This window comes from Marmota marmota, unplaced genomic scaffold (assembly GCF_001458135.2).
Source record: "Marmota marmota marmota unplaced genomic scaffold, marMar, whole genome shotgun sequence".
Classification (NCBI taxonomy): Eukaryota; Metazoa; Chordata; class Mammalia; order Rodentia; family Sciuridae; genus Marmota; species Marmota marmota.
Genome location: NW_026000169.1, coordinates 1,025,857 through 1,044,727, shown reverse-complemented (window position 1 = coordinate 1,044,727; position 18,871 = coordinate 1,025,857). Strand labels below are relative to the sequence as shown.

General features: G+C 38.9%; 1 protein-coding gene across 3 annotated transcripts in view; it reads left to right on the top strand.

The window, feature by feature from the left end:
* Window positions 1-18,476, top strand: part of Mansc1 (MANSC domain containing 1) — a 33,390-nt gene extending 14,914 nt beyond the window's left edge. For all 3 annotated transcript variants that reach the window (XM_048787202.1, XM_048787203.1, XM_015498173.2), the window contains exons 2-4: window positions 2,737-3,059; window positions 7,678-7,818; window positions 16,843-18,476. In XM_048787202.1, the coding sequence (XP_048643159.1) occupies window positions 2,837-3,059; window positions 7,678-7,818; window positions 16,843-17,774 (1,296 nt within the window). In that variant the 5' untranslated portion in view covers window positions 2,737-2,836 and the 3' untranslated portion in view covers window positions 17,775-18,476. The remainder of the gene's footprint in view (window positions 1-2,736; window positions 3,060-7,677; window positions 7,819-16,842) is intronic.
* The last annotated feature ends 395 nt before the right edge of the window (window positions 18,477-18,871 follow it).

Below are 18,871 nucleotides of genomic sequence, written 5' to 3'. Positions count from 1 at the left end.
GCGGAGATTCACTCGTCTAGGGCAAACTGTCACCTCCAAAAATCCTACCAATTCCTGGCCGGTCTCTCTTTAGTGGAATTTTGCTAGGAGTTTCTCAGCAGGTCGAATCTAAGCGTATCAATGCGTCTCTCTGACCCCGTTATTGAGGAGATACTGAAAGCGCTGCCTCCCCACTTGCCGCCATGTTGGATCTCCTACACACAATATCTTCATTTGATTTTTTTATGTGGTGCTGAGGATTGAACCCAGTGCCTCACGCATGTTAGGAAAGCGCTCTACCTCTGATCCACAACCCCAGCCCCAAGGTTTTAATTTTAATGAAACCCAACATTGATTTTTTTTTTTTATGGATTGTGCTTTTGGTATTGTATCTGAAAACTCATCCTTTAGTCTGAGGTCACAAAGATTTTTCTCTTATGTTATCCTTTCAGAATTTTATGGTTTTGTGTTTTACATTTGAGTTAATGATCCATTTTGAGTTAGTTTTAGTACAAGATATAAGGTTGTGTCAAGAGTTATCTTTTGCACATGGATAGTCAGTGATTCCAGCACCATTTTTGAAAAGACTACCTCATTATCAAGGATAAGTTGCCTGGATTAGTGTTTGTCTACTTCTGGGCTTGCTATTCCATTTCATTGATCTATTTTCCTATTCTTTTTCGAGTACCACACTTTTTTGATTACTATAATTTTTTTTTAGTACCAAGGATTGAACTGAGGGTGCTTTACCACTGTACTACATCACCAGTCCTTTTTTATTTTGAGGTCTTGCTAAGTTGCTGAGGGTCTCACTAAGTTTCTAGGGCTAGCCTCAAACTTGAGCTTCTCCAGCCATAGCCTCCCAAGTTAATGGGATTACAGTGTGCACTACTGTGCTCAGCTACTATAGCTTTATAATAAATATTGAAGTCAGATAGTGTTGGTTCTCCAGCCTTATTGTTCTTCAGTATTGTATTGGCTAGTCTTTTTGCACTTCTATGTGAACTTTAAAATCAGTTTGTCGGTATCCACAAACTTTTTTGCTGGGATTTTGATTGAGGATGTGTTGAATCTATAGATCAAGTTGGGAAAAACTGACATCTTAACAGTGTTGAAGCTAGGGATATAGCTCAGTTGGTAGGGTTCAATTCCCAGCACTACAAAAAAAAATTGCATTATTGGGCCGGGGTTATGGCTCAGCGGTAGAACACTTACCTAGCATGTGCAAGGCCCTGGGTTTGAGCCTCAGAACCACATAAGAATAACTAAAGTTAAAATATTGTGTTCAATTACTTATAAAAAATAAATATTAAAAAAAATAATATAAGATCTTCCTATTCTTGAACACGGACTATCTCTCCATTTACTTAGATCTTCTTTGATTTCTTTCATCAATATTTTATAGAAACATTTTAAAGACTATTTTTTAAAATTTTTTTTTAGATATTGATGGACCTTTATTTTATTCATTTATTTATATGTGGTGCTGAGAATCGAACCCAGTGCTTCACGCATGCTAGGCAAATGCTTTACCACTGAGCCACCACCCTAGCCCTTAAAGACTATTTTGATAAGTATTTTTCAATGTAACTGGCTTCCTTAGTAATCCTATATATTTCATCTTATGCTTTTTAAAATGTGTATCTCAGGATAGATCCTAACCTTCCTTAAACTATCAAAGGGATTTGTGACCAAAGAAAGATTAAAAAGAAGCAGTAATTCTGTGCTAAACTATCATTCAGTCAACATTTGTAGTCTGGAAATGTGGGAGTAGGTGAGTGAGTGTATAATAATATTATCTTGTCAGTTTAACGTGTATTTTTCCTGAAAAAATCGGCTTTTCCAATGGAGTTGGCATTATGCATAGTGTAACTTGTATTTTGGGGGGGTGCCAATAAGTCTTTTCCATAAACTTTCCCTCAAATGAACCAGAATATTCCCTCTACTGACCAGATAATCCCTAGATTTAGATTATTAGATTTATCTGCCTCCATTCCAATATATAAAGAGAGGCAACAGTAAGAAAATCTTCCTCTACTTCCTCATTATACAATGAGGTAAAAATAAGTTTTGTTTTTGTTTTTTAGTAGGGCATGTGGCTCATGTCTGCAATCCTAGTAATTCCAGAGGCTGAGGCAGGAGGTTTGCAAGTTTGAGGCCAGTCTGGGCAATTAGACCCTGTCTCAAAATAAAAAACATCAAGGGCTGGTGATGTAACTCAGAGGTAGAGCACCCCTGGGCTTTGTCCTCAGTGCTGCAAAAGAAAATGTGTGTGTGGTGGGGGGATGTTCTTTTGCAGGGCTGCTATAGGATTAAAGAGTGTGATATATGCAAATTGTTTAGCACGATGCCCCCCATCCAGTAGATGATTTTAAAATCATGTTATTGCTGAGAAAGGAAGTGTGCTCAAACCTGGTATCAATTTTTCTTCAGTAACTAGAAATTTTGTGTTCTCTCTCCTCCTAGTTAGGAGAAGCAAGAAGAACTAGAACTCAGACTTCTATTTATACCTCTTCATTGGTACTGTTAGCTTTTAATCATCAACAGGATAGTATTTGTGTTTGTGCTTACTCGTTATTTGCCAAGTTTCTAATGAGTGTTCATCTCAAATATAGTAAGGGTGAAATAAACAAAACATACTTGTTTCTGTCTGTCCTTCTATAGGTTGTATGTGGGTCATTTTCATTAATTGAAATATTTTTTCCTTGGTTTGTAAAGGAAACAAAACTGATTGATGACTTTCTATTTTTGTTCTAGAGAGAAGTTCTATCATTTGTGCAAGTTTTCTGAAGCAAACTGAGATCACAGAAAGAGGCATTCTTAACCTTTGAAGACCAAGACTAAAGTGAAATTTAAAATGTTCTTCAGGGAAGAACGAAGCTTGACCTACACTTTGGTGATAATTTGTTTCCTGACTTTACGGCTGTCCACCAGTCAGAATTGCCTCACCAAGAGTCTAGAAGATGTTGTCATTGACATTCAATCATCTCTTTCTAAGGGAATCAGAGGCAATGAGCCCACATATGCAATAACTCAGGAAGACTGCATTAATTCTTGCTGTTCAACAAAAAACATAACAGGTAAATAACATGGCAACCCTTTATTCCATGTTTTAATAAGCATATGGTAGATGTGACATAAGCATCTGGTAGATGTGACTGAATAATTTTTTTAATATTTATTTTTTAACTGTAGTTGGACACAATACCTTTATTTTATTTATTTTATGTGGTGCTGAGGATCGAACCCAGAGCCTTGCATGTGCTAGGCGAACACTCTACCACTGAGCCACAATCCCAGCCCTGGAACTGAATAATTTATAGTAGTGATTCTCAATGGGGAAGAAAGGTGGGTGATAAAATCACTGAGGAATTTTCCACAAGTGTGCCTTCCCCTCCTCTAAGCCGTGTTAACTTTACTGATGAATTTGTGTGTACATCCCTCAGGTGATTGGGTAGACAAAAGTTTGAGAATCACTGGTGTTTTATTCTAACAGGCCTTGTTTGGCCTGTTGAAAACAAAAATTGTATTTAAATGCTTAGTTGCCATCATCATGAAGTACTGGGATACAGTGTAATGTTACAAGAATATGTAAACAGAACAAAGGAGTTGAGATGAAAAGTAAAGGTCCTAAGCTCTGGGGGTAGTGGCGTGTGCAGCTTGGGAGGCTGAGACAAGAGGATTGTGAGTTTAAAGCCAGCCTCGGGAACTTAGCGAGACCCTGTGTCAAAATTAATTAATTGATTGATTGATTGATTGATTGATTGAGAGAGAGAGAGAATTTTTTTAATATTTATTTTTCAGTTCTCGGCGGATACAACATCTTTGTTTGTATGCGGTGCTGAGGATCCAACCCGGGCCGCACGCATGCCAGGCGTGCGGGCTACCGCTTGAGTCACATCCCCAGCCCCCTGTGTCAAAATTTAAAAGAAGGGGCTGGGGTTGTGGCTCAGTGGTAGCGCACTTGCCTGGTGTGTATGAGGCACTGGGTTCGATTTTCAGCACCACATATAAATAAATAAAATAAAGATCTATCAACAACTAAAAACCATATTTAAAAAAAGGGCTGAGGATGTGGTTCAGTGGTTAAGTGCCCCTGGGTTTAATTCCCAGTACAAAAAAAAAAGTCAAAGTCGTAACTCATCCCATTAGATTTAAAATCTAATCAGAATTTGACTTTTAAGTGGAAGCACAAAACCTTCACTTTATGGGCCTCCCTGAGCTGGCACAACACAGAATGAAGCCACTGACCACTAGGTAATTGCAGCTTCTAGGACTCTGCAGGGGCAGGGAGTTATTTAGGGACCATGCACATGACACAGAAGGAAACTGAGTCTGATATGTTTGAACAATGCCTTTATATACTTTAGACTTAACATCTGCAACCTGAAAAGAGAACTACATATCTAAACAGTGGTTGTTTTTCAGTTTTTCTTATATCTTGTCCTAGTTCTCTCAATGAAAAGACAACTACTATTGAGCACCTAATACCTCTCTAAGTGCTGTCGACAAAACAGTGAATAAGATGGACAAGGTCTTGCCATTAAGGAACCTAGAAGAGCTAGTGAATCCTGGACCAGTGCTTCTTGACTTATTAGCCAACCAAAGCATATATTCATTCTTGAATTTTTACTTCCTTTTCTTTCTATAATTGCTGGGAGCCATTAGCCAAGTAGGTATGACAATTTCCTTGCCAGCGTACCCCATGTTGCAGTGACATTGAATGTAGGTGACCTTGCTCAAGGACCAAGGCGGATTAGGGTGTTCCCGGTTTAAGATAATCGTGTTTAGGGCGTTCCCAGTTTAGGTTCCAGGTTTAAGGTTTAAGATTATTCCTGCTGGGAATAGGGCGTATCCTGCTGCCTGAGTTCCCCTTGAGTTCTCACGGGATTCAGAGTATATTTTGGGAGACTGGGAACGCCCTAAACACGATTATCTTAAACCGGGAACACCCTAATCCGCCTTGGTCCTTGAGCAAGGTCACCTACATTCAATGTCACTGCAACATGGGGTACGCTGGCAAGGAAATTGTCATACCTACTTGGCTAATGGCTCCCAGCATATAATGATTATAGTATTATAAGGAATATGTATGTAGTCTTTATCCCTGGTTCCTAGCACAGAGCTCCTAAAAACCTTTGGAATTTCCTGAGTGATATGAGCATACATCTTTTGTTATTTATAACCCTTTTAACCATACCTGAATTTGTGCTAATGAAGCTACTCTTGACAGCTCCCTAGATTGCTTCTAGATAAGTGCTAATTGCCAGAAAGGCCACTTCATCAGAATCTTGGAAATTTCAGGCCTCCCACCCCACCCCACCCACCCATCCAGGAAAGGCCTAGAGATTGATTGAATCACATTGGCCAATAATTTAATCATGTAATAAAACCTCCAGGGGCTGGGGTTGTGGCTCCGTGGTGGAGTGCTCGCCTCGCACTGTGAGACCCTGGGTTCGATCCTCAGCACCACATAAAAATAAACAAACAAAATAAAGATATTATGGCCATGTATAATTTAAAAAAATTTAAAAAAATAAATAAAATAAAACCTCCATATAGCCCCCTATGTATGATTTGGGGGAGTTTCCAGGTTGGCGAACACATCCATGTGCTAGGAAGGTAGTACATGCCATTTCCATAAAAACAGAGGATACTATACTCGGGACCCTTCCAAACATCATCCTATATGCCTCTATCCAGAGATTTATTTATCTTTCTGTTTAGCATGCACAAGGCCCCCTGGGTTCAATCCTCAAAAAAAAAATCATTTTTATCTTTTTAACAACTATAATGGTAAATATAGCATTTACCTGAGTAAATACCATGAGCCATACTAGGAAATTATCAAATTTGAAGGGTAGGGTTTTGGCAGCCCCTGAATTTGTACCTAGACAGATGGTCCTGTAATATGGAGGCCCAATGTTTGCTACTGGCTTCTGAAGTTAGGGCAGTCTTGTGGGACTGAGCCCTTAAACCCTGGAGTCTGATGCCAATTCTAGGTATTTGAGTCAGAATTGAATTGAATTATTGGGTATCCAGTTTTGTCAGAGAATTAGAGAACTGGTGTGGATGATACTATATTCTTGGTGTCAGATCCCCTTCAGGGATCTCTAACTAAGCAGTGTGCTTTTGGATACTGTATATGACAGAATTTTAAATTCTTACTTTTTTTTAATGTTGATAAAAACATTTATGTGAAATAGAAAGAAACATCACCTGCAAACAGGACTGAATGCTCTCAGTGTGGGTATTTCCTGGCACTGTAGGGAACTGCATTTCTCCTCAATTCTAAGAAATGAGGGTTTGCTGTTTTTATTTTACCAGCACAAGTGCTATTACCATTTACTATAAGCAAAGGACCCCAAATTTTGCAGCTTATGGCTCCTTTATTTTACCTAAGTGCCAAAAAGAATGTACTGCAGATAACACATTTTTGAGAAATGAAAAGCAGAAATCTCTCTTATTCCCTGAATAGTGAAGAGATGATGATAAAACCCTTGCAGAAGCTAAAAATCTTCATTCTCACCTAGAGATCGGGGTTGATCCCTAGCCATTTGCTGGTCTAGAAGAAGTGGTAAAAATGATAAGGGAAATAAGGAAAGCCACAAGAATGATATTTGTTTGGATATGAGGTGTCATCCAAAAGCTCCTGTTAATGCAAGACTATTCAGAAGTCAAATGATTGGATTATGAGAGCTATAACCTAATTAGTTCATCCTAGATTGAATGGACAGACTGGGTGTAACTATAGGCAGGTGGGGCTTGGCTGGATGGGACAGATTACTGGGGCTTGCCCTGGGAGGGTTTATCTTCCCTGCAACGGCTTAGCCTTCTCTCTCTGCTTTTTCTCTGCCATGAACCAAGTAGCTTTCTTTGTCCATGCCCTTCTGCCATGACGTTCTGCCTTACTTTGGGCCCAAAGTAATGAAGCTGGCCCACCATGAACAAAAACCCCTGAAACCATGAGCCAAAATAAACTTTTCCTCAACTAAGTTGTCCTTGGTCACAGCAATGAAAAGCTGACTAACATAATACTGATAAAAATAATTCACAGTGAGGTGCTTCAGCACCTACCTGTAGTCCCAGGAGGATTGCTTGAGGCCAGGCATTCCCCAGGGAACCCAGCCTGGGAAACCCAGCAAGATCCTGTTTCCTTAAAAAAATTAATAAATAAAAAGATGGACTTTGTATTCCATGTACTACTTGAATCCTTTGTGGAAAGAGGCATCGTATTTATGATGACTAATTTACTCCACCCTGACTCAGTTTATACATGTCTTGCAATAGAAGAGATACATGACATTATTAGAGTTTGAGCCATTTCTTAATGTCCAGCCAATTGGAAGTCGTGTAATGACTGCAAAATTAGCACTTCAATGCATATTTTGAGGAATATTTTAACAAATGGAAGGTTTATTTCTAAGGAATTAAATGTACCATTAAGAACTGGTTTTGTCAAAAAAAAAAAAAAGAAAGAAAGAAAGAATAACCTTAACTCAAATTTGTAAACCCAACAAGGTTTAAAATTGCTTTACACAACTAAGAAAAAGGAAATGATTCAGTGGCCAGCAGGCAAGTCAACAAACCGAACAAAGGTGTTTATGTTGGACTCCAAAATAAGTGAAGCTCTTCCTTCTTGCCCTGCTCTTGAGAAAGTCTATTTCAAAATTATTCTTATAAAACCTTTCATTTCAGGGGACAAAGCGTGTAACTTGATGATCTTCGACACCCGAAAAACGGCCAAACAACCCAACTGCTACCTGTTTTTCTGTCCCAGTGAGGAAGCCTGTCCACTAAAACCTGCAAAGGGACTTATGAGTTACAGGATAATCAGAGGTAACAAAAGCATGTTTCTTTTTCTTTTGTGATTGGAATCAAGTATATGGTTTCTATGGAAGATTTTTTTACTAGAATCTAAATAAAACTACCAAAAGGGTTCACATGTATTTCACTTTGGGAAATTCAATTTATTAAGCCAAAATCTGTTTTCCAATGAAAGACCTCTAAGTGATAATATTTTGTTTTGTTTTCACATTTATATGATAAAAGGTACACAGATCTCTCATGAAATTTTTTTTTAAATTAATCCAGGGTCACTCTACCGCTAAGCCATATCCCTTCCCCTTTTTAATTTTTTTCTTTTGAGGCAGGGTCTCACCAGCTTACCTAAGCTGATCACAAACTTGTGATCCTCCTGCCTCAGTTCCAGGTAGCTAGGATTTTAAATGTGTGGCACCTAGACTTTTTTTTTTTTTGCTTTTGTGTGTCTGTGTATCTTTGTGTGTATATGTGTGTGTTACTGGGGATTGAACCCAGGGCCTTGTGCATGTGAGGGAAGCACTCTACCACCTGAGCTCTATCCCCAGCCCTGGTTTTTGTTTTTAAGTTCTTCTTTAAAACAGTGTGAACGACACTGGAAGTACACAAGTCTCTGGGGCAACTATTTTTAAAAGGTTAAGATCTATATAAACATATAAACTTTTAGTATATCTTTATTAAGTTTTCATTATTTTATAATCATATTATCTGAAATAAAATTCACTGGATTTTGTTATCTAGAACTAGCGGGACATTCAATCAAGAAATATTCACTAAACATCTACTATGTGCTAGATTCTACGCAAAGTATCCATGCTTGTGAAATTTACATATTAGTTTAGAATGTAAAAAGTGATCAGCTAATAAAATGGATGATTACTTAGATACGTCTTTCTGGGATTTTGGCATGTTAAGTTTTTCAGGATGAAATGCTTTCTGTATCAAATTTTCTTTAAGTTTTAGAAGTGTTTTTTAAATCATACCCTTGATTATTAATATTCTGTTTATTCAATAAATAACATTATTTAGCATCTCCTGTGTGCCAAGCACTTTTTTATTTTGGTGCTATCAGGGATTGAACTCAGGGACGTTCAACCACTGAGCCACATCCCCAGCTTTTTTTTTTTTTTTTTTTCCTTGCTAAGTTGCTTAGGGCCTATCTAAATTGCTGAGCCTGGCTTGAACTTGCAGTTCTCCTACCTTAGCTTCCTGAGCTGCTGGGATTATGGGAATCTGCCATCATGTCCAGTGTGCCAAGCACTTTTTTACACCCTAAGTAAACAACACTAACCATGAAAAAGAAAGTTATCACTTCTGAAATTTAGGGGAAAGAGATAATAACCAGAATAAACAAATAATCAAGAAAAATATATGGAGAGAGGAGGGGAGGGAAGGAGAAGTACTGAGGAACAAAATTGACCAAATGGTATGCCTGTACAAGAGTATAACAACAAATTCCACTATTATGGGTGACTATAGTGCACAAATAATATATATATATACATATATATATTTATATGAAGAAAAATATAAATGTATAATCGTAAATGCCTTGCAGAGACTTTGGATTGGATAATGTAATAGATAATCACTGAGTGGACCCTCTTAATCAGGTGATCAGAGAAAGCATCCATGAAGAGGTAACCCCTAAACTAAGATTCGAACATGCAAGGAAATGGGAGAATACCTTCCAGTCCCTGATCCCCAGACAGAATGGTCTTGGAATGTCTGAAGAACAAACATCTTATCCCAGCCGGCAGACACAAGATGAGCTGTACAGAGAGTGATATGCAAAAAGGCAGGAACCCAGATCACATAAAGTGATCTTGCAAGCCAGAGGAGGGGGTTTTTATTCTACCAAATGTTAGAAAGTTGTTGGAAGTTAATTAGGAATGTCCCCTGGTGTTTTAAAGGTGATTTCTCAATGCTTACTATGACTGCTCTCTCAGGAAAAGAACAATATAGAGACTGATGAGGGGAGAGTGAGATTTAGATGAAAGACAATGGTGTTGGGGACCAGGGAGGTGGTAGAGGAGATGGAAGGAGGAGTGGACATAGAGGCTGTTCCTGAGATGGAGTTGACAAGACTTGCTGATGGCATGGATGTCAGGGACCAGGACTAGGAAAGTGAAAGAGTTGAGTCCTACTTTTGAACTTGAGCATCTAAATGGATGGAGACACTACTTAGGCAAAATTTAAGAAAAGTTTTAAGGTTGAGAGGTGGAGTGGAATCAAGAGTTTCTCTCTTGCCTGCGTTAAGTGTGAGGTTCTTTATTTGTTGCTGAGGAGGGTACCTGGGATTGTCCTCAGGGACACTCAACCACTGAGACACATCCCCAGCCCTATTTTGTATTTTATTTAGAGATAGGGTCTTACCGAGTTGCTTAGCACCTCATCGTTGCCGAGGCTGGCTTTGAACTTGCAATCCTCCTGTCTCAGCCTCCTGAGCTGCTGGGATTACTGGCATGAGCCACCATTCCCAGTTAAGTATAAGGTTCTTTGGGGAATGATACTGCTCCTGACACAGCCTGGGTGATGGCATCACTTTGTCTCCCAAGTGAGCCTGTGTTTAAGTTTTGTTCATGAGCCAGGAAACCTGCTATATCAATTATTCCTTTAAACATGAGCATGCAGCATGGATTCTTTGTATAAATAATAATCTGTTTCTGGAATATGGTGGAAATTATAGTTGAGTTTGTTTTTTAATGTTTATAATACTTCTGCCAGGTGCACACCTGTAATCCCAGCAGTTTGGGAGCTTGAGACAGGAGGATCACGAGTTCAAAGCCAGCTTCAGCCATGGCAAGGTGCTAAGCAACTGAGTAAGACCCTGTGTCCAAATAAAATACAAAATAGGGCTGGGAATATGGCTCCGTGGTCAAGTGCCCCTGAGTTCAATCCCTGGTACAAAAAAAAGTTTATAATGCTTCTATAATATTGTTGATTTTACAATGCACTACGAAAGAGGAAATATGTGATAAAGATCCTCATCAGTGGGAAAGGAAGGAAAGGGCAAGTGTGAGACGATGAAGTGGAATTAGAATCAAACCATTCTTATGTCAGCCACCAGGGGGCAACATCAGCCCAGAGCAGATTGATAGACATTTAGGGGCAAAGTGGCACCATGCAAAGAACTGTTTATATATACAGTGTGTGTACAAGTTATGTCCTTAATTCTATTTATGAATATACCTATGTTGATAGATCAAGAGTACCCCATTAAAAACAAATTACTGGGCTGGGGTTGTGGCTCAGTGGTAGAGCGCTTGCCTTGCATGTGTGAGGCCCTGGGTTCCATCCTCAGCACCACATAAAAATAAATAAATAAAGGTATTGTGTCCAACTACAACTAAAAAATATTTTTTAAAAAATTACTGGCATGATCCTGTAATTCCAGCTACTCGGGAAGCTGAGGCAGGAAGATTGCAAGTTTAAGGCTGGCCTGGGCAACTTAGCAAGACCATGTCCCCAAAACAAACAAAAAAACAAAAAAAGGAAGGGGGGGAAGGAGGGGCTAAGGTATGGCTCAGTAGGAGAGTGCTTGCCAAGCATGTGTGAGGCACTGGGTTTTATCCTCAGCACCACATAAAAATAAATAAAATAAAGGTATCATGTCCATCTACAACTAAAATAAATAAATAAAAGAGTGGGGTGTAGCTCAGTGGCAGAATGCTTATCTAGCGTTCATGATGCCCTGAGTTCAGTCCCCAGTACCACCAAAATAAATAATGAAATATCAGTTTGGGGACATATTGAACAAGAGGATATGTTTGTATTTTTAAAAATTATCTCTTGGCCAGGCAACTGGCACACATCTGCAATCCCAGCAGCTCGGGAGTCTGAGGCAGGAGGATCACAAATTCAAAGCCAGCCTCAGCAAAAAGCAAGATGCTAAGCAACTCAGTGAGACCCTATCTCTAAATATTAAAAAGGGACAGGGGGCTGGGGTTATGGCTCAGAGGTAGAGCACTCACCTAGCATGTGCAAGGCCCTGAGTTCGATCCTCGGCACCACATAAATAATAAATAAATAAAATAAAGGTATTGGGTCCAACTATAACTAAAAAATAAATATTCTTTCAAAAAAATGGTGGAGGGGCTGGGGTATAACTCAGTGGTTAAGTGCCCTGGGTTCAATTCCTGGTACCAAAAAAGAAAAAATTATCTGACTCCTATTTGAAGTAAAATTCAATGTAGATATATATTTAATGGTTTATATCTGGAGGTACTCTTGTTTCCTATATTCAATTGACAAATATTTACAGACTGAAAATTTGAAAGATGGCAGTGGACTTTGTTCATTCTATAAACCCATCACAGTTTGGTTTATTTAATCTTTTTTTATAGTTTTAAGGTATGTAATTTCTACCCAGGACTGGAAGAATAGAATTCAGAAATAAAACAGATTGGAACTCTGCTCAGCTAATCTACATTAGCTAATCTCCATAAAGTAGTCGCTCTTTGTGTGTGAAGGGGAGGCTGTACTGGAGATTGAACCCAATGGTGTTCTATCACTGAGCTATATCCCCAATCCCTTTTTAATTTTGAGACAGAGTTTTGCTAAGTTGCCAAGACTGGTCTCAGACTTATGATCCTCCTGCCTCAGCCTCCTGAGTCATTGGGATGACAGGCAGTCCTTCATTATTATGTTTTTTAATGTTTTTAGTTGTAGAGGGACATAATACCTTTATTTTGTTTATTTAGGTTTTTTTTTTTTTTTTAAGTGGTGCTGGGGATTGAACCCAGTGCCTCATGCATGCTAAGCAAATACTCTGCCACTGAGCCACAACCCCAGCCCCCAGTCCTTCATTTTTTGACTCAGTGAAGTCTATTGGAAAATGAAACTCAAAATTTGAGTTGAGAGCAGAGGGCTGTTTCTCAGCTCCTTCTATGGTTTATCTCTGTGACCGAGAGAAAGTGCCACGCCTCAGTGCAAACACCAGTGGAAGAGGTAAATGGAGCAGGTGTGGAGATCCCTTTGTGGTTCTAGGAACTTTGCCAATACAAGAATCTTTTTTTTTTTAAGTTGTAGATGGACACAATATCTTTATTTTGGTTATTTATTTTTATGTGGTGCTGAGGATCGAACCTAGGGCTTCACACATGCTAGGCAAGCGCTCTACCACTGAGCCACAACCCCAACCCTCCAATACAAGAATCTTATCAAGAAATGGGACTATTTGCCTTTTTGGTATTAAGATTTTTGAGTTCTTTATGTGTCCTAGAGATTAGTGCTCTGATGTGTGTGTGGTAAAAATTTGTTTCCAAATTGTAGGCTCTCTGTTCACCTCACTGATTGTTTCTTTTGCTGAGAAGTAGCTTTTTAGTTTGAATCCATCTCATTTATTGCTTCTTGGTTTTAATTCTTGTGCTATAGGAGTCTTATTAAGGAAGTTGGGGCCTAATCCAACAGATGGAAATTTGGGCCTACTTTTTCTTCCATTAGGAGAAAGGTCTCTAGTTTAATTCCTAGGTCCTTGATCTACTTTGAGTTGAGTTTTGTGCAGGGTGAGAGATAGAGGTTTAATTTCATTTTGTTACATGTGGATTTCCAGTTTTCCCAGCACCATTTGTCGAAGAGGCTATCTTTTCTACAATGTATGTTTTTGGCACCTTTGTCTAATATAAGATAATTGTAATTATGTAGGTTAGTCTCTGTGTCCTCTATCAATCAATATATATATATATATAAATGTTCAACATCTCTAGCAATTAGAGAAATGCAAATCAAAACTGCTTTAAGATTTTTATCTCACTCCAGTCAGAATGACAGTTATTAAAAATACAAACAACAATAAGTGTTGGCGAGGATGTGGGGGAAAGGCACACTCAGACATTATTGGTGGGACTGCAAATAGGTGCAGCCAATATGGAAAGCAGTATGGAAAATCCTTAGAAAACTGGGAATGGAACAGCCATTTGACCCAGCTATCCCCTTCTCTGTCTATACTCAAAGGACTTAAAAACAGCATACTACAGGGACACAGCCACATCATTGATGTGCTGTTTATAGATACACAATTTACAATGGCTAAATTGTGGAACCAACCTAGATGCCCTTCGATACATGAATGGATAAAGAAAATGTGTATATATACACAATTGAATATTATTTAGCATTAAAAGAGAATAAAATCATGGCATTTGCAGGTAAATGGATGGAGTTGGAGAATATAATCCTAAGTAAATTTAGCCAATCCCCCCCCAAAAAAAACAAATGTCAAAAGATTCTCTGATTTATGGATGCTGGTTCGTAATGTGGTTGGGGGTGGGGCATGGGAGGATTCGATGAATTCTAGATAAGGCAAAGGAGAGGGAGGGAAAGGGGGTAGGAAAAGTTGGTGGAATGGATGGACATCATTACCCTAAGTACATGTATGAAGACACGAAATGTGTGACTCTACTTTGTATACAACCAGAGATAAAAAATTGTGCTCTATATGTGTAATATGAATTGTAAAGCATTATGCTGCCATATATAACAAATTAAAATTAAAAAAAATATATATAAAATTTAAAAAAGAAGAAATGGGACTAAGCTGAGCAAGATGGCTGCACACCTGTGATCCCAGCTGGTTGGGGGGCTAAGGCAGGAGGATCTTGAGTTCAAAGCCAGCCTCAGCAACTTAGCAAGGCCCTAAGCAACTCAACAAGACCTTGTCTCTAAAATATTTAAAAGGGCTGGGGATGTGGCTCAGTGGTTAAGTACCTTGGGTTCAATTCCTGGTACCAAAAAAAAAAAAAATGTATTACATATTACTTTAGGAAAAGGCCTTGGCTTTGCTTTATTTCTGAATTTGCATGCTTGATAAAGAAAAGACTATTTCAATCATTCTTGTCAATGGCTTTATTTGCCTTTTGATATCACACACATTAGAGCGTATTTACCTATATAGTTTCTCTTTTTTTCCCTCAAGCTTTAAAATGAAACTTGTTGTGTCATTATCTTTTTTTTTTTTTAAGCATTGAAGGTCAAACTCAAGGCCCTGTGCATGCTAGGCAAGTGCTCTACCATTGAGCTACTCCCATCAAGTCTTTTTTTTTCAATATTTTTTTAGTTGTAATTGGACATAGTACCTTTTATTTATTTATTTTTATTGCTGAGAATTGAACCCAGTGCCTCACATGTGCTAGGCGAACATTCTACTGCTGAGCCACAGCACCAGCCCAAGTCTTTTTTTTTTTTAATACCTGAATTCTCTCTAAAGATACAGGTAGTTTTCTGATGCTGAAGCTATGAATGTGAACATGACCTGTACTAAAAATGCTCCTATTCTGCATTGTTAGAGGAAAAAGGAAATTCAGGCATCCAAATTCTACTTTAGAGTACTATATCCTAGAGCAGGTGTCTGCCAATGTTTTCTATGAAGGTTTGACTATTTTAGACTTTTAAGGCCAATATTTTAAGCAGTGTGGGCATACATGATCTCTTGTACCTATTCACCTTTGTTCTCATATATAAAAGCAGCCATAGATAGATAACATATAAACAAATATATGTGTGTACCAGTAAATCTTTATTTATGAATACTAAAATTTGAATATTGTATAATTCATGTGTTACAAAATATTAGTCTTGTTTTGCTTTTTTCCAACCATTTGAAAAATGTAAAAACCATTCTTGGTTTATAAGCCATACAACAACAGGCATCAGGCCAGACTTGGCCATTGATCCATAGTTTGCTGGCCCTGTCCTACATAGATTGATAAATGATAGCTCTGAAGGGCCACCTAGGGGTATGAGGCTTAGAGAGTAGCCACAGAATATTATAAGTATGAAGTTGCCCCTGGATCTGTTAGGAGATGGGGGAGAACTAGTTTAAAAACTGAGATGGATGGGATTTGAGGAAGAAGGGAGTCAACCAATAAAAGCCAGGAAATTCCTCAGCTTCTTTCCTTGTGTTTTCTGCAATTCTGATCTAAGCAAAATGACTAGCCAAGTAGCAGAGTAATAGAGAGTAATTCAGATGATCATTTGCTGCCCTCGATTACCTGAACAAGCTTTTCTGGTTTGAGCTGTGATAGATGGTGTGTGTGATCAAGAGCCAGAGTCTAAGCTTTCTCCAGCAGGAGCACATCGGAGGCTGGTTCTTCCTCCACAGGAATCAGGACCATGAGGTTTTCTGCTCTTCTGATTGTCAGTATGTCTATCCCATCCTCCTCCTAACCTAAGACATTGATTATAATGTTCTAAGCTTTGAGAGTCAAAATTAAATCTCCCAGGTAGCCTTCCTCCTAAGTACAGTGCTGGAACTGTGTACCCCTGGTGTTTGCTTGAGAAATGTGATCAACCTTCTGCTGCTGCCTTGGTTCAGTGTGCTGAGACCAGATCCAGCCCTCTCCTCCTTCCTGTTAAAGGACATCACAGGAATCACAGTTCAGTTCTTCCCTGCTGAACCCATCACCTCACTTTCCCACCGCTCCTACGTAGCCTTTCTTGCCTGCCCTGTGCCCATGCTATGAAATCTGTCCTAATAATTACTTGTCATCTGAGTCCCAGTTGTTATGTTTTGCAGGAGCTCGTGCCTCACAGCAGCCTCCTCCCTGCTAGTCCTCAATTTGCTCCTGTCACCTTGGCCCAGCTCTCTGCCCTTGCCCCAGCCCCATCTTCATGACCATCCCCATCTTCCTAACCCTCTTGTTGCCCATGCCAAGCTCCTCTTAGCCCCCTGCTTTACTGCTCCTATCTTTTTCTTAATTCACCTGAAGTGCCTCCATACATTTCTTCTGTTCCATCAGAGTAGAAATAAACCACAGCATCGGGCAGAGAGGCAGTATCATCAGATTCTGATTTAGCAACTTGTATTTTTCCTTTTTGTACATATTTCAATGGAATATCAAGTATCAGGGCCAGGGGTGTAGCTCATGGTAGAGTGCTTGCTTCTTAGCACACCAGGCCCTGCATTCAGTCTCCAGTTTAAAAAAAAAAAAAATCAAGTATCGGTTATCAGTTTGAAGATAAGTTTAAACAAGCTGTTGTGACATATTTTTTAAGCCACCCTAGCATGGACATATTTAAGTCTCCTTTTGTTTACATTTTCAGATTTTCCATCTTTGACCAGAACTGATTTGCCACACCAAGAGTTAGCACAAGAAGATGATCTCTTCCATGGCCAGTCTTCACAAGCGGTCACTCGCACTCTCCCTCCTCTGACAGGTAATTTGAAGCCTACTGATCTCTTATGGAGAGATGCACTTTCTCAGAAGTCTGGATCCCCGGGTCACTTGCAGAAACTATTCAAGACTGATCAAACGACTACACGGGTCCCTGTTTATAAAGAGAACGTCCATTCTCCAAATTCACAGTTTTCCTCAGAACTAGAAATAGCTCATCCACTGCCTGAAAATGCAGCTACCTTCCCAGCTCCAGGGGCTGCTGCTGCTTCTCTGCCTGACACCTCTGCTCCTCTGAAACCTGCAGTTCTTCTACCGACCAGTACTTCAGTGAGACCCTCTGTGACTTTCCAACCATGGGTGGTCACCACAGCTCCACCTGTAACCACTGTCACCTCTCAGCAGACCAGAGCCCCCATTTCTACAGTTTTTACACATGCCATGGTTACACCTCAAGTTAAAACTACAGTAGCGGTTCCAATTACCATCTTTCAAGCATCTACAGACTTGACAGGCACCTCAGAAACTGTGCCCTATAGAGAAATGCTGACTTCAAACATAAGGTCTGGGCATAAATCTGCTACACTTTCTTGGTCAAATGTGGAGTCTTCTGCTACAAATAAAACTGCTTTTCAGGACAAGGGGAAGGCCAGCGTAGGTGGTTCATCACTGAGCAGAGTTCCAGAAAGCCCATATAGCCTTCCATTTGAAAAGTGGCTCCTCATGGGTACCTTGCTATTTGGTGTTCTGTTCCTGGTGATAGGCCTCATCATCTTGGGCAGGATGCTCTCAGAATCCCTCCGCAGGAAACGGTACTCAAGACTTGATTACTTGATCAATGGAATCTACGTTGACATCTAAAGGCAAAAGTAGCTATCTCTTGATTATTTAGTAATTGGAAGCCAAATGCAGTGAATTTCTGCTGACTTGCTGGTCTCAATAGGAGATTGTATTCTGAATACCAGAAAATGTCCCTTACCAATTTCTTTTTGCTTGGTTTTTTTTTTTTTTTTTTTTTTTTTTTTTTTTTTGAGAAGGAGGGAGAAAAGAAACCGAATTAGGTAATTTGAATGATCTGTCTCTAAAATACTGACTGAAAATAAAGCTCTACCTAAAGTAATAAAGTGTGATTGCCATATAAATTGGGAAATTCAGCTGGCTTTTTGCAAGGAATAAAGATTAGGACATCTAGATTCCAATCTGTTAATATTTCTGGTTCCAGATAAAGTCGACTGTTTATGATATTAGTTTTAATGGATTGATTTTCTTTTTATATGAATTCCAATAAAACTTATTCCAGATGTATTTCCTTCCAGTTAAATATTTGAATAAATCTTTTGTTACTCGGTAATGTTCTTGTAAGTGACATGTCCAGCTGGATAACTTTCAGTTTATTCCCACCAGCAATATGATGAAATGATGAAAATATGTGTTCCAAGTTAAAATGACAAATCCTTCTTTTCCCGTCAAGGAGCAAAGAGGTTCCTCTGGGAAACTTTTAGCAGAATATCAGCCTATATGGAGACAACGATTAAAGCCAATTCTAATAAATGGCCAAATCCATTTGGGGTCTGTTCTTTTTGTATTAACATTTTCTTAACTTGTACTAATTTTAAGATGTACTAATATTATTTATAATTCTTTTTCTAAACATCACCATCAGCCAATTTTAGCTTTATTTGGAACAGCATCAGAAGTAATATAAAATACTTATATTAGTATGCTATAATTTTTATTGGTTGATATTACTGAAATTTCTGAGAAATGCTTATAAAAGAGTTTGCCAGACAAGTTAAAGTTGGGATAACTGAGTCTACGAGGCCACCTAGGTCAATTTGACATGTCATCTCTCTGGATGTGGGTCTGTTTTTCTCTAAAACAAGAAGTTTGGGCTCTTCAGGTATAAACAGGATTAAGATAAAAATGAATTTCAGATGAGCAGTTTATACAGTGAGCAC